General features: G+C 37.9%; 2 protein-coding genes across 2 annotated transcripts in view; both read right to left on the bottom strand.

Annotated features, from left to right (window-relative positions):
• Positions 1-1,712: 1,712 nt before the first annotated feature.
• On the bottom strand, positions 1,713-4,278 carry LOC113562374. The gene has a single exon (XM_026971789.1). It carries the CDS (start codon positions 2,154-2,156, stop codon positions 1,782-1,784), a length of 375 nt encoding a protein of 124 aa, XP_026827590.1. The 5' UTR covers positions 2,157-4,278; the 3' UTR covers positions 1,713-1,781.
• Positions 4,279-13,710: 9,432 nt separating this feature from the next.
• Positions 13,711-17,230, bottom strand: part of LOC105280833 (chorion peroxidase) — a 62,582-nt gene continuing 59,062 nt past the window's right edge. The window contains exon 14 of the mRNA XM_011341652.2: positions 13,711-16,599. Coding sequence (XP_011339954.1) covers positions 16,464-16,599 — 136 coding nt within the window. The 3' untranslated portion in view covers positions 13,711-16,463. The remainder of the gene's footprint in view (positions 16,600-17,230) is intronic.

The raw sequence follows: 17,230 nt of genomic DNA, 5'->3' as shown, positions 1-17,230 counted from the left end.
TTGCTCGACTCAAGCGATAGTTAAAAATTTTTCTGCTGATATTTAGCCGTCCACTCCGAGGATATGGTCGCATCGGGAGCGTCCCGTTTGGCCACGTTGAAATTGACCACAGTCCCGATTGACCACGTTGAAATTGACCACGTTCCAATTGACCACGTTGATATTGACCACGTTGCGATTGACCACAGTCCCGAATGACCACGGTCCCGATTGACCACCGTTCCGATTGACCACGTTGATATTGGCCACGGTGCCGATTGACAACGGTCCCGATTGACCACGGTGATATTGGCCACGGTCCCGATTGACCACGGTGATATTGGTCACGGTCCCGATTGACCACGGTGATATTGGCCACGATCCCGATTGACCACGGTGATATTGGCCACGGTCCCGATTGACCACGTTGATATTGGCCACGGTCCCGATTGACCACGATGACATTGGCCACGATCCCGATTGACCACGTTGACATTGGTCACAATCCCGATTGACCACACATTGGAAATCAGAAATCAGAACAGGCGTATACCGTTTGCACACGGAACGATTGCACACGCACATTGCACGATTGGACACCGCACTATTAGACACTGCACGATTGTTTAATAATAAAACTGTATGAACGAAAAATTTTTAATGATCAGTAAATGATTCCGCATAGGTTCAACGAGGTCCGTGCCTTGAACATTTCACGCCAATCGAGGTGCACCGCGGGCGGGGTAGGCCCCCTGAAGTTTGTTTATATTTTTTTCGGCGGGGGTGCAGGTGGAAGGTGCTTCGCCGAAGGCGAAGCTCTTCCACTTGCAGTACCCGCCCCACGCAAACACTGTCAAGTCATCGGTACGATGGGCCAATATTAACGTGGTCAATCGGGACCGTGGTCATTATCAACATGGTCAATCGGGATCGTGGCCAATGTCATCGTGGTCAATCGGGACCGTGGCCAATATCAACGTGGTCAATCGGGACCGTGGCCAATATCAACGTAGTCAATCGGGACCATGGCCAATATCACCGTGGTCAATCGGGACCGTGGCCAATATCAACGTAGTCAATCGGGACCGTGGCCAATATCACCGTGGTCAATCGGGACCGTGGCCAATCGGGACCGTGGTCAATCGGGACCATGGTCAATATCAACGTGGTCAATCAGGACCGTGGTCATTCGGGACTGTGGTTAATCGCAACGTGGTCAATATCAATGTGGTCAATCGGAATGTGGTCAATCTCAACGTGGTCAATCGGGACCGTGGTCAATATTAACGTGGCCAAACGGGTGCCACTCGGTCGCATCATATGTGTGCTCAGAGGAAAAGCCTCATCTCCCAACAAAACGTACGAAAAATCCAAATCCATATTATTCAGAAGTGTAAGTAGAGGGATATGGAGAGCATTTGTTTTAAGCAAATGCGGCAACCCATTGTTTTCAAAAACACCTCCATCGCTTTGCCTTCCTTCTGCTGCAATATCCACAAAAGTGAAGCGGTTCTTGGCATCACTTACTGCGAGCAAGTTTATGTTATGCTTTCCTTTATATAGTTGTAGTAGCAGGAACCACTACGAGGCGGTGCCTGCAAAATTGAAAACCATCATTGTGATAAAAACATTACTTATTTCAAAACATACATAATTGCATCATCAATGTGTAATATATTGAACCTAAATTATTATAAATAAATTGATAATATACATACCTGAATTTCGACATGCTTCCCATTGATAGCGCCTATGCAGTGTGGAAATTGGCATCTTGTCTCAAAGTCTTCTGCAATTGTACTCTAATTTTCTTCGGTTGGATCAATCATAACTTTTTCTTTTAAGGAGAGCCAAATTGCTTTACAAGTTTCCAGAATAATTCGTGATAGCGTACATTGGGCAATGCGATAAGCATACGATAGTGATGTCATGCTGTCGCCAGATACCAACCATCGTATAGTCACCTCTAATCTCGTTCTGGTCGGTATTGGTTGTCGAACTACATGTTGTTTTTCGATGAGTGGTCCAACAATATTGAGTAATTCGGTAAAGATTATTGGTGACATTCTGAGATAGTTTAAATATTTTTCAGGATCTCCCAATCGCATCTCCACAAGTAGATTGTCGCTGGCACCTTGAAGAAGTCTTCTCTCAGTAAAAATAGGCCGTACCCACATTTTACGGTTCTTTTTGCCTTCTTGCAGGTTCTTGTAACGTAAATATATAAAATATACATTGAAATAACTTTTTTCATAGTTATCTCTGCATATTTCATCGGTTCATCCCGTGCTTGTATAAGAAACTTCATAATAATCATCAACATGATGTTTGAATCCATGATATTGTATTGTCACTTGATATTATATTGTCACTTTTAAAATAATAAAACAATCGAAATATATAAAAACTTTCTTCTTCAATCGACTCCGAAATTTGATGGAATACTGTGTTCACATTGACAATGATTTGAGTGCTCGTTCCGTCTGTTTCGATTGCCTTATATTACATGGAGCACTATTTGCACGGAAAAGCGGAACGGTATGGTGACAAATAGATATTTTTATTTATTTTTTAACATTGTTTTCACTTAATTAATTGTAATTTTTATTAATATGCTTATCTTTTCAGCTTATCTATTGAATATAAGAATTTTAATCAATAAATATCGTTAAAACTTAATATTGTAGGTTTATTTCCGTGCGATGGAAGATTTCGATCCACGACGGTAATGTTTTTGTAACGGCCGCGAGCCGATATTGTTATGTTGCTACGCGAGATTAGGCGAGCGACCACGCCTGCGTGCGCGCGACTCGAGGATACTCGGCCCGCCCACAGGACAAGCGCGAGCGAAGCGAGCGATCAAGGACAGTTAGTCCTTGGCAAACTGCCGAACCGATCAATCGCAGTACTGAACATTAACCTAATAAAGACATTATTTTATAAAGAGAGCCTACAATATTTTATAATTTTCCGTTCCGCTTTTCCGCTCAAAATCTGCTCCATGTAATACAAGGCAATCAAAACAGACGGAACGGAACGCGGGAATCTGGTTACTATTCTATTCCGCGTTTCCGCGCTTCATGTAATGGCACCCTTACTAGTCTGCGGTTCGGCGTTCGCCCTGCCGAGATGAGTAGTTGAGTCTGCGCGAAACACGACGTTGAGTGTCACATACTGAAAAAGAAAATACCGGATTTCTTTTTCTAGGTTTGTTCTTTTTCGCTACTTCTGAACTAGTGCAATAAGTTAAAGTGAAATACGTAACAAATATGTAATATCTTTCTTTCATTTTAACTTATTGAACTAGTTCAGAAGCGCAGCGAAAAAGAACAAACCTAACTACACGATCTAATAACCTGCAGGGTCGATTTGTAATATATTAAAGGCAGAGAGTGACAGTGAGTGCGATTCTCCACGATACAGAAGTGATCGTTGCACTTATTAGGTACGTATAGAATTATAAGTCTGCACTGTAGAAATATTGTATTTAATATGCATTGGTTGTGGTGTTGTGATTTTTCATGTCATGCACTTTCATTTCCTCTCATAGCATTTTTGATGTTACCTGCTTGCAAATAATACGGAATGCCTGGAATATTAATTAATAAATGTATTGATAATTGGTACTGAGAAGTGGAACTGGGTGTTGGAACTGGGTGGTTTATTAGACAAGAAAAAGTATAGAAAATAGTAGGTATATTTTGCAATCACTAATTTCATAAACGTTGATCATAACCTCAAAGATCATAACTTAAAAAGTTTTCCAATTTCCGATTTCTATATTTGCAAAAATTTTATAGAAAGACAAAAATATATTTTTTTTCTAGTGGCACCTACATTAAAAAAAGGAAGTGCTGTATGGCATTTTTTTATCAAACATCCAGCGGTGGTATTTGTAAAATTTGCTCTACTGATGTAAAGTCTGGTGGATCTGGTGGAAACACCACCAATTTAAAAAATCATTTGATTCGAAAACATTCACATAATCCAGAAATCAAAAAAATTTTATAAAAAGTGCGACTGCAGAAACTAAGGAAACGCAATAGACAAATAATTCAGTAAATTAATGCCTTAGACTATACAGGGTGTCCCATTTTAAAAGTTGCACTCAAATTTCTCAGAACACTGCGTTAAATCGAAAAATGTTTCAGACAAAAGTTGTTTGGTTCGAAGGGGGACATAAGACGGCGTCATTGGTTTGACTTTGAGTGAACGTGTCAAAGACATGTGAAGGTCAACTTTGTTTTTTTAAATTGAAACCCCAACTTTTTATTGCAGATTCTGATTCTCCATCGAAAAGTAAGTAACTTTTGTTTGAAACATTTTTTTTAAACGCCCTCCTTATCCCGAAAACTCAGGTTCAACCTGCTGGTATTTACGGATACACAAAGCGGAAACTCAAAGTTGCAGCGCTGCGTATCCGCCGAGCTGAGCCTCGCTCAGCTGCAAACGCGTCGGAGAATTTACGGAAACGCACGGTATATCAATAATTATCACGTGTGCAGCATTTGCTTCGCTGAAGAAGCGATGGCGACATGCGGCGCTAATTAAACGTCGATTAAAGGTGCCGCTCTAGCCGCACTCGAGAAGTCATTCTCCGATTAAAATTAAAATACGCGTAATTGAAATCCGCATCGTGGATAACCACGAGAAAATGTAGGTGCGCCATTTCGAGCGCGATGTTGTTCCATGTCCGAAACGGAGTATCAGACTGGAAATTTTTTCGTCGGACCAGTTTCGAGCGAGGCCTAGCTCGGCGGATACGCAGCGCTACAACTTTGAGTTTCCGCTTTGTGTATCCGTAAATACCAGCAAATCTCGTCAATAGTGTGATTGCTGCTCAAGTATAGCGCTTCTCGTGCTGTGAATGATTTTTTGCGTAGTCTGTTGTTCAGGTATTCATTCAAAAATATTAATTCTAAAAATTTTTTTTTCTTTTATTAATTTGCAAAATGCCAGATTACACACGAAATGAAATTGTTGACATTCTTCTAGTTCTCGGAGAATGCCGTGGTAATTACCGTGCAGCAGCACAATTGTATCGTCAACGCTTTCCTAACAGATATCAGCATCCAGCTGATGTAGTGATTACCAGAATCGAGAGGCGTGAGAGACAGCGTCCTCCTATAAACCGACAACGTCGTCGTGTAATTGAACGAGATGATCCACGAGTTCTCGTTGTGTTGGCTATGCTAAATCTAAATCCCCATATTTCTGTGCGACAAATTGAAAGACAATCAGGTATTCCAAAATCCACGATTCAAGGAATTATAGCTCTACACGGTTTCTATCCTTATCACATAACTTTAACTCAGTGCTTAATGCCTAATGATTTCCAACGAAGGCTAGCATTCTGCAATTGGGCCCAAACGATGATACTTCATGATTCAGATTTTTTTAGATATGTAATGTTCTCTGATGAAGCTACTTTCCACAACAACGGCCAACTGAACCGACACAACAGTCATTACTGGTCCGTAGAAAATCCACATTGGTATCGTGAAGTTGACATCAACATCGCTGGAGTCTTGTTGTGTGGTGTGCAGTTGTGAATGGCTATTTGATTGGTCCTTATTTTTTCGAGGGAAACGTCAACGCAACCGACTATTTACATTTTCTAAGACATGAATTGCCAATTCTTTTGGAGAATGTTGACCTGCAAACAAGACAACGTATGTGGCTTCAACACGATGGCGCGCCAGCCCATAGGAGCAGAAGGATTCAACAATTTTTACATCGCCGATTTCCAAGAAAGTGGATAGGAATTCGAGGATGTGTTGAGTGGTGCCCCAGATCTCCAGATCTGACTAGTCCAGATTTTTTTCTATGGGGCTACTTGAAAAACGTGGTGTACGCAGAACAACCGACTACTAGGGAAAACATGAGGCAACGGATAATTGATAACTGTAGAAATATCCCTAGAAACATACTTTTGTCAACTGTTCAAAACTTTGAACGACAAGTACAACTATTTATTGAAAATAATGGAGGCATTTTTGAACAGTTGATGAGATAAAACAGTAGTTTATCAAAGCCTTGCTTTCGACAGTGATCTTGCCTTAACTGGCCGGATCCACGACGGTCTTGCCTTAACTGGCCGGATCCACGACGGTCTTGCCTTCACTGGCCGGATCCACGACGGTCTTGCCTTAATTGGCCGGATCCACGACGGTCTTGCCTTAGTTGGCCGGATCAGACGTCTTGCCTTAGTTGGCCGGATTAGTGATCAATCTTGCCTTAACTGGCCGGATCCACGATGGTCTTGCCTTAACTGGCCGGATCCACGACGGTCTTGCCTTAGTTGGCCGCATCAGTGATCGATCTTGCCTTAGTTGGCCGGATTAGTGATCGATCTTGCCTTAACTGGCCGGATCTGTGATCGATCTTGCCTTAGTTGGCTGGGAACGCACGCACGCACGCACGCACGCACATGCTGATGGTAAACAGTAAGATACTAAAAAAACTTCAGTGTCTGTTATAAAATGAGTATTATCATTGGTCCGCCAAAGATTGAACCTGAGTTTTCGGGATAAGGAGGGCGTTTAAAAAAATGTTTCAAACAAAAGTTACTTACTTTTCGATGGAGAATCAGAATCTACAATAAAAAGTTGGGATTTCAATTTAAAAAAACAAAATTGACCTTCATATGTCCTTGACACGTTCACTCAAGGTCAAACCAATGACGCCGTCTTATGTCCCCCTTTGAACCAAACAACTTTTGTCTGAAACATTTTTCGATTTAACTCAGTGTTTCTGAAAAATTTGAGTGCAACTTTTAAAATATACAGGGTGTCTGATATCTGAGTGACCAAACGAAAAGTGATGGTAGAGTAGATCAAACTGAGAAGAAAAGTCCTCTACCATTTTGCAAAATTCGCAATAGTTATTAAGTAATAAACAAAAATATCTCGGCGAATTAGCGAACGAGAAGCGGTAGACCGGACGCACCGAGCGACGAGCGGCACGCGACATGTGACGCCGCGCCGAAAAAGTATAAACGTGTACGTATGCAGTTGCGTAAAGTTCTTGTGTTTCCGAGTTTGACGGCGACAATAATATTAACTGCTCGAAAGTACACAAATGTGATAGTTCATCGGCTAGCGAAGAAAAATGAGTATGCATGCAGCTCGGATTTATACATAGTGATTTCGCTGATATGAATGATATCCTACACAACGTATCAAAAAATGTGCAACGTGCGTACATTGTATTTAAAATATCGACACAAAGGTGCATAAGTGCGTCATCGCATTTAAAAGGAAAAGAATTGTGAGTCTTCGATGAAAAAACCTCGGTACTAGTATGTGTAATACGGAAATGCATTCCTTTTGCGGTATGTATTATACTCTTCGTGCAAAACAAATTACTACTTCATCTAGGTGTGCATCTTTCAGTTCTTGCATTGAGTAATGAGAGTGGATAGGCCTATCGGGGAAATCCCTATAACAAAAACGCACCAAGCTATCTACCGCAAGGTGATATGGAAATGATAGCGCATCATTTTCCTATCACCGAAAAACGAAGTAACAATACTTTTTCGATGCGGTGTCATATGGTGCGTGCCGCTCGTTTCTCGTTCACTCATTCGCCGAGACAATTTTGCTTATTACTTAATAACTATTACGAATTTTGCAAAATGATAGAGGACTTTTCTTCTCAGTTTAACCTACTTTACCATCACTTTTCGTTTGGTAACTCAGATATCAGACACCCTATATATATATACAGGGTGTCCCAGGCTTACCAAATCACCGGTTCAGGGTAGATTCCTGAAGTCATTCTGAGACGATAGTTCCTCTTGCAAAATGTCGAGGGTGGCGTAGTTTCGGCGCTACGAAGGGTTGTAGTTATCCTATCCTTGTGCAGAATTTTCCTGCGTTCAGTAACGGTATGTGGAAGGGGCCCCGCGCATCGCGCACACTTCAATTTGATTTTAATTTTTCGCGGCTGTTCACTGCGTGTTTCTATTCACTGCACAATGTCCTGCAAGCACTGTATCCTGTTCCTATAAGCACTGTTCACTCTTCAGGGTTAAATCCGAAGACCTTGCTGGCCAAATCACTCGCTCCGCGTTCGATCCATTTATCCGCGTATGTCTCTTTAAACGCACTTCCACATACGTGTACACCGAGATTTTTACGCGTTACCGTTCAACTTTCTGCGACATCGGCAGTACGATCGACGAGAAAAGGCGAACCGATCGCTTACCATGTTGCACGAAATCGCGATACACGAGGAACTGTCAAAACATACGTGAAGTGCGGCTCCGCGATGACAGAAAATCAATATGAGCGATGCGAAGCGCGCTGCACTAATATCGATAAGATGTGATTCATAAAGACGATACAATTTACAATTTTATTAAATAATTATGCTCGCCACAGATAAATCGGGATCTCGCGAAACATCGTATGCTGCGTGGTGACAGATTCCAAGCGTATCAAAAATAAAAATCATAATTATTTAATAAATTGTACCGTAAATTGTATCGTCTTTATGAATCACTTCTTATAATTTTATTACGATACAATTTTATTATGCGCTTCGCATCGCTCATATTGATTTTCTGTCATCGCGGAGGCGCGCTGCACTTCACGTATGTTTTAACAGTTCCTCGTGTATCGCGATTTCGTGCAACATGGTAAGCGATCGGTTCGCCTTTTCTCGTCGATCGTACTGCCGATGTCGCAGAAAGTTGAACGGTAACGCGTAAAAATCTCGGTGTACACGTATGTGGAAGTGCGTTTAAAGAGACATACGCGGATAAATGGATCGAACGCGGAGCGAGTGATTTGGCCAGCAAGGTCTTCGGATTTAACCCTGAAGAGTGAACAGTGCTTATAGGAACAGGATACAGTGCTTGCAGGACATTGTGCAGTGAATAGAAACACGCAGTGAACAGCCGCGAAAAATTAAAATCAAATTGAAGTGTGCGCGATGCGCGGGGCCCCTTCGACCTACCGTCACTGAACGCGGGAAAATTCTGCACAAGGATAGGATAACTACAACCCTTCGTAGCGCCGAAACTATGCCACCCTCGACATTTTGCAAGAGGAACTATCGTCTTAGAATGACTTCAGGAATCTACCCTGAACCGGTGATTCGGTAAGTCTGGGACACCCTGTATATATATTCATTATGCGTAGCAAAGTAAGTAAATTCATGTATAACATCAAAAGTTCTAAATCGAAATATTGCATGGAGCATTGAGACACTCTAAAAAACACTCTGAAGCGGTACCGATCGATGTCACAAAGGTTCCTATCGGCAATGGAAGAATTTGATAAGAGAGACTTGGCCGATCAAAGGATAAACACCAAATTGTAAACATCCTACTTGCATCATCTATTCCATGGGACAAAGACGACTCCCACCCTTTTGACTAATGAACAAAGGTCCAGAGCAACGAATCTTCAAGTAGTATTCATCGATCTCCTAAGCAGTTAACACCATCCTCTATATTCGCTGTACAAGTCTCAGTTCGACTCTATTCATTATCAATTATAATTTTTTTTTTCTGATTGGATACTCCGAGTTATCAGTCCAAGTCTCCACTATTTCAAGTCTCCACTTACCTACAACCGAGGATAGGTATACTTCGGTTTCCTTCAACAATTCACGGTTGATAATAATACCATTTCATACTATTTCATATACGTTGAATATTGAGCACTTCGGATTGATTCCTCGTCTGAGCCATGGACTCCTTTATATTCGTGAGTGTTCCCTACCTCAGTTAGTGAAGTAGAATAATTTTTCAATTAACATTTTATTATTACTATTATTATATTATTATTATTATTATTACTATTATTACTATTAATAAAACTTCTTCTTCTAACGACAAAAACTGGCTATCTTTATTCAAATTAAGCACACAACGTTTCGACCACTATTCGTGGTCCTTATCAAGTGTGTTACAAATTATATGTCATTTTCTAATAACATCGAAATTAAATTAATAGACACAGAAATAAAAATAAAAATAAGCAATAGATAACACTTACTGGTAGAAAATGACACCGCAAAAATAAAAGATCACATATACGACACTGGAAACATGTCCGCACTCGACGAAGGTGAGCAAGCGAGTGGCAGAGAAGGAATACCGGCTAAGTGTTTTTCAAAATACGGTCGTAAACACCCGGCAAACTATCCGTGTCCTTTTGCAAATTAATGGTGTGATTATCCCTCTTAATAAAGAACATCTCAGCCAGACTCCGTCTACCATCATGCTTCTCGCGATGCAAAATAGTTACACCATTCCAATCAAAATCATGGTTGTTAAAATTGCGATGCTTGCTAACAACAGACCAATTAGACTCATGCTTCTTAATGTCAGATCTATGTTCCCGCAAACGAGTGTCTAAATGTCGCTTAGTCTGCCCAACGTAACAACAATCGCAATCAACACAATTTATTTTATAGACAACTCCAGTTTTCTGACCCTTCAATAACTCATCTTTGCCTCGTCTAATTAAGCAACCTAGTTTCTTTGTAACACTGTAACTAACATTAAATTGAAAAGGTTTCAATAATCTACGGACCTTCTCACTAAATCCCTTAACGTAAGATAAACACATAAATTTCTCACTAGAAATATCACGACTAACATTATTACAATTATATTTAATTTGGTTTAAACGTATATTAATATTTTTGTTAATGAAATATAACGGATAACCATTATTCAATAAAATAGAAAGAACAACTTGAACATTTTCATTATGAAATTTAACATCAGACAGCAGTATGGCTCGGTCAATCAAATTAGTAATGACACCAATCTTATGACTCTCAGGGTGACTAGAGAAAAAATTAACATAGCGACCTGAAGACGTAGGTTTACGATACCAATTAGTAACTAACTTCCCGTTATCTCGAATTACAGTAGTGTCCAAAAAATGGATGAAACCATCATTCTCAATCTCACAAGTGAATTGCAATCTCGGGTGATAATCATTAAATACATCTAGTACTCGTTAAATTTTGTCAGTCGGTAGTATCATAAAAACATCGTCTACATATCTACAATAAACTTTAGGTTTAAAATCAAGAATATTAAAACAATGTGTTTCTAAATCGTCTAGAACCATGTCAGAAAGAATCGGTGATAATGGTGAGCCCATGGGACTTCCAAAAATCTGCTCATAATAATGTCCATTAAATTTAAAACAGGTCGACTTCAAAATCAGATCAATCGCATACAAGAACTGATGGTGGTCGAAACGTTGTGTGCTTAATTTGAATAAAGATAGCCAGTTTTGGTCGTTGGAAGAAGAAGTTTTATTAATTTTGCTCTGGCGGCATAATCTAAATATATTGATATTATTACTATTATTATTATATTTATCATTTTATCATTGCTATTACTATTTTATTATTTCTATTATTTTATTTCTTTTACATTATTATCATTATTACCACTATCATTTTTACTATCTTTTTATTATCGCTATTATCCTTATTTTTGACTTAATGAAGGAATCAGTTGCTCGTAGCTCCACTATCCCAGAGTAAACTCGGTGAAGGCAGAGTGGCTCAAAAATAAAAGGAGCCAACGTGTTTGTTACATATCCTGAGGCCTGGTAGTTTAACTTTTATGTTGGATTATCGGCGGGACGTAACACCTACATACATCTATTACATCGATGTATTAAAATCAATGCTGTATCACTTTAGAAGAAACCGTCCGAATAAATTGAAGAAATTCTATTGCACCATAATGCCCTATGTTGCGCAAACTGTCTGCCAAGTTTTAAAGGATGAGAAGATTAATATAGTTCTTCATCCTTCGTACAGTCCGAATTTGGCACCGTGATTTCTAGTTTTTCCTAGAAATCAAGAAGGAGCTCAGAGGACAAAAATTTGGATCAAGAAGTTATAAAAACAGTGGAAGGGCAATGCAAACAGATTCCCAAAGATGGACTGACTTTCGTCTTCCAAAAGTGGATAATGTACTGGAAAAAGTGCGTTACACTCAGTAGGGACTATTTAAAAAAAAAACATGTGAATTTAGATTAAAAATACAATTTTGTTTCTTATAGCATTTGTCTCATTACTTTTTGGACCGCCCTCGAAAATGGGGCCAATAGCTTAAATAGTCAAATTTCATAATAAATGAACGAATATATGCTTGTACAAATTTGTGATAAAGTTTATTTGTGAGTTGAAATGTAATGTAAACAAAAAAACGAAGTGTTACGTCCGTTATTGTCCGACTGTAACATTTTTTTGTTACGTAGCGCGTGAATCCACCAGTGGGGTCGAAGGATCACGATCCAAGACCCAGTGCCACTGGCCAGCACGAAAATAAAATTTCGAAATTACTTGAAAGTGTGATCTTAATCAAAAATTACGACTTATCGAAAATTTTGAGCGTACTCGAGATATTTCCTGCCGTGGCCGAGCGGAAACCCCACAGGAATATCGGATGAAACGACTTGATTGATAATTTATTAGATAATAAATGAAAAGGACACGAAATGATGAGATTCAATTATGTTTCGCACTTGACTATTGCATTTATTGGTTGAGAACCCGACAACGTTATTTCACCGAAAATAATTATGAAGGAGTCGCACGAATTTTATCGTCCTGTTACAATAAATTTGGTTAGGTACGTATACATTACGCATATCCTTGCAGAGATCCTTGCAATAATTATCGGGAGGAAAACGGCATCTCTTGTCCTGGTCAATTGGATAGTGCGTATGTGCCTCACGCTCGAGATGGCTTTCGGCTAAGCGACTGACTGATCGTCGAATAATTCTCTTTTTCGATGAACAAAGAAAAGGCGTGATCGCGGATCGATACGTGCTACGCGTATGACTTCCTGAACTATTTTGATTATTACGTCGCGGTCAGCGGCCAGGAACCACGGCTACCGAGGGGCGTCGAGCGGCGAATATCGAGCGACGATAGAAGACCCTAATCGATTGGCCGATCGGCGAACACCGCTCCTTAGCGCTTTAGGGCCGATCAGTAACGTATCGCTTAATACAGTTTCATTAATAATTCGCGTTTTACAACAAATTCCTTTAAATGGTAACCGATATAAATGTCTTACGAGTGACGCTACTTATCCGCGAATAAATTAAATTGATTTCGCCTAATATCTCGGCCGTTATCGAACGATTAATAATTAAGCTGTCGATTCAACGTGTCAACGAAAATTTCCATAAATTCAAAAATTAACAATAGTCTTCCCACGGGCGTTTAAGCGCTTACATTTCCGCATGTAATATAAAAAATATATATATACTGATACAAAAACTCTCTTGAATACGAAATAAAAGATATTTCAAGTTCTAATTAAAAAAAAGCACGTAATGATATTACGACAAAAGCGAATACGACAAAAAAGTGAAAAACGACAAAAGCACGAATGGAGGTAACCAAAAATAACTTTTTTCTTTGAAAAAAAAATTAGTCGTGACGCGGCTGACGTCACAAAAGCATGATGTATCCGATACTTTAGCATGTTTTTAAAATTTATATATAAATTATTGTGTATTATTGTGTATTATATTTATATATAACTTATCGTTCTTAACCAACTTTCTTAACTACCATTTTTAAATTAAAACTAAAATGTGAAAAATTAAAAATAAAAATAAAAAGATATTCTTAACCAACTTCTTAACATTCTTAAACTATTTGCATTTATATATAAATTATTGTGTATTTCTTAACTAACAATCTTTTAAATAAAAATGAATGATAATATAATTTTGAAGTTTGTGAAGGAAGCTTTAATTGCCTAAAATTATACAATCAAACACAGTATTAAAATTGTGACATTACATAATTATAAATAGTTCTCATATACAAATAAACGAAAGGATCGGTGCTGATAAAGTAGTAGAGAATAAAATGTAATACATAAAATAACACATAAATAAACACTGAACATCTAAGCTTTTTGAGTAGTATAATGATGATCTGTGAGATTTTCGTAATTTTCGTAGTTTTATAAATAATGTTATCTGTCGCACAAAATATGATACATGACTCCTAATATTCTTAATTAAAAGTTGGGTTTTGTTTTATTCTAAGTTTTTAAGTTGATATATCTTTAACTAATCGATGTATTGATATCTTATTATATCCAAATTAAGTCCGAATTTGCTATTGTAATAGTAATTGATATCGTAATGGTAGAATTACTTAAACAAACATCAATTATTCAACTGAGTTTTAACAAGTAACGGTAAAATTGAAGTATAATATATGAATTATTATGGTCAAAAGTATCACTTTCACCATCTAAATTAAAATGGTTTATGAAAATACGAATTGCTCAGAATGATGGATCATAATTACGGAAAACGTTGGTCAACTTTATGTTCCATTGTATCATGTGTAATTTAATTTTCACTCCTCGAACTTATTACAATGCTGAACAAATTAAATCATACACCTTTCAAAAAATTGAATTTATCAGTGTTAAACCATTTTTTTAACAAGCAAATAGATTATTAGATACAGGAAAATCAAAACATTTCAAAGTATTTAAGTAAAGAAAATATGAAGTAATAAAAATTATGCTCAACTTTTTGGAAAAAGTTTATTATTTAATATTGTTACATATTGTCCTGGACAAAATAAATCATTCACTTACATAATACAATGTAGGAAACTGTCAATATTTACATTTTGTCTGCTATTATTCATCATTCTACTGTTTGTTTACATTGCATCTAAAATTTACGTGTTCGGAATTAGTAGTAACTGTGAGTAAGACTAATGTCACGGAAGCACATTTCTCTTGATATCCGCAATTTAGTCATCGCGACCAACAATAATGAATCTTTTAGGATAGTTGCTAATAAATACTCAATCTCTGTTGGAGCAGTGCAGCACATCTGAAAAAAATATGAGACACATGGGACTATGGCAAACTATTCCGGAAAAGATCGAAAGCGAGCTACAACTTTTCATGATGATACTAGAATCATTCGAATGGTAAAACAAAATCCGAACCTAACATCACAAAACATTGTGGAATCGATGAACTTGACTGTCAGCAGTCGCACTGTGCGTCGCAGGCTGAGGGAATCTGGATTAAAAAGCGTGTTTGCTTCAAAGCGTTCTTTTATCAACAAAATAAATAAGGAAAAGCAATTCGAGTCAAGAACGCGAAAATGCCTCTTTTGGAAAGAAGTATTGTGGTCTGATGAAAGCAAGTTTGAGTTATTCGGACAAAAATGGCGGTTTAGAATGTAGCGAAAGCACGGTGTAAGAAAGGAAGGTGATATAACGAAGTACTTTTTCGCGTAAGAATCGTGTGATGTTAGCAGAGTGCTTCGCACAGCGACCGCACATAGCGCTGACAGTTCGAAGCTCACACCAATATAAAGCATTGCAATGGTATGTGTAATAGGCACACAAGCATGTGTGAATTGGTGCAGCGACTTGTAGAGACCTTAGACTGCCAAACTAGACTGCCAGTACCTCTAGCGGAAAATTATGAAGTACCTCACTAAAATCAGAACCAAGGAAGGCCCGTTACATCACCTTATTTTCTTACACCGCGAAAGCTTAGTGAGATTCTCAAAGAAGTAAATATTCAGAAGACTGTAAACCATAGAGGTGGTAATATCATGGTATGAGAGTACTTTATATGGTCTGGTATCAGTAATTTGGCTCGACTTGAAGGCAAACAGTTGAAGGACATATCGATATATTGTGCGAGAATTTGGAAGAATCTCTTTTGAAATTGGGTTTAGAAAATAACTTTACCTTCCAGCAAGATAATGATCCAAAGCATAAGGCAAAGAAAACTGCTTTTTTCAAATCCAATAAAGTAAACTGTTCGAATGGCCGCCACAATTACTAGATTTAAACCCTATTGAAAAATGTAAGCTCATTTAAACGTGGATAAAATGAACGTAACTGACAAAAGATCGTACTCCAGAAGGCCTGGGAGGAAAGTGATCGAATATATGAAAAACTTAGTCGAGAATATATCTCGCCGATTAGAAGTGGCAGTAAAAGCTGAAAAGCTTGAAGGCGGTCACACCAAGTACTAAGCATAGTTAACGTTATTTGTTTGTTAACTATTACTTCTAAAATATATGATTTATTTTGTTCAAGGCACAATGTAACAATATTGAATACTAAATTTTTAGAAACAAATTGAGCACAGTTTTTATTATTTCGTATTTTCTTTACTTCGAAATACTTTGATTTTCCTGTATCTACTAATCTATTTGCTTGTTAAAAAAATGATTACACTAACAAATTCAATTTTTTCAAAGGTGTATGATTTATTTTGTCCAGCACTGTGTATATTCAACCTCTTACTTAAAAAAATAGAGTAAAATGAACGTACATAAGAGATATTTTAGGGGGTTACCTAAAGGTTACTCAGCTTTCTCATAACTCAGTTTCGATTACTTGTTGAAACTCAGTTGAATAATTGATGTTCGTTTAAGCTCTTTTTCTTTCCAGAGTAATGAAAGAAATACAGTAACTCTTTCTCATTTCCCCAACTGCCCGTACTGATCGGCTAGATTACTCACGTATTGTGCAACATGACTCGTTGCCGGATATTCGGCCCATTTTGATAAATCAATCCCAGGTAAAATACCATTCCGACACGGGACTCGAGGATTTCTAGAAGAAAATCGGAGAAATTAGATAGTTTTAATTAGTTATAAAAACGGCAATTTTTTGATCAAGGCAAATAGGAGCGTAGCATAATCAAAGTAATCAAACGTGCAAACGTGTTTTGCAACAATATCCGCAACATTTTATTTCATATACAAAACAATAAATAAAATAACGCTGTAAGATATACTTAAAATAACAATAATAATAACTACTAATAATAATTATTATTTAGTGTAGAGGAAGTTTCAATCATCTTAACCTTGACATATATTATAGAGGTCACCTTCCTGAGTAACCTACAGCAGGTTTCAGCCATCGTTCATTGTTTATCAAACAATTATTAACAAAAGAAGTTTAATAAAAGAAGGTTTTGCATGCGTTTTCAACTGTCCACGCGAGAGAGAGAGAGAGAGAGAGAGAAGATGTGGGTTGGATTAAATTAGGTTTTGGTAATTATTTACAAAAAGGGAGCCACTCCCGATTTCAATAATTTTTTAATATGTCATCAAGTTCATCACTCTGAATGACGATGTAAAGGTTCTAGCCAGCACTCGTTGTTTATTAAAAAAATTATTAATAAAAGAAGTTTAATAGTTTCATGAAGAAATAGAAGGTGGAAACTTTAATTGATTCG

The sequence above is a fragment of the Ooceraea biroi genome, chromosome 8 (assembly GCF_003672135.1).
Source record: "Ooceraea biroi isolate clonal line C1 chromosome 8, Obir_v5.4, whole genome shotgun sequence".
In the NCBI taxonomy this organism is placed as follows: domain Eukaryota; kingdom Metazoa; phylum Arthropoda; class Insecta; order Hymenoptera; family Formicidae; genus Ooceraea; species Ooceraea biroi.
The sequence above is the reverse complement of the archived record's forward strand: the minus strand, read 5'-3'. Positions and strand labels throughout refer to the sequence as shown.

Coding starts and splice junctions, on each gene's coding strand:
- LOC113562374 (XM_026971789.1), bottom strand. CDS start 2,156: ATGTGGGTACGGCCTATTTTTACTGAGAGAAGACTTCTTCAAGGTGCC.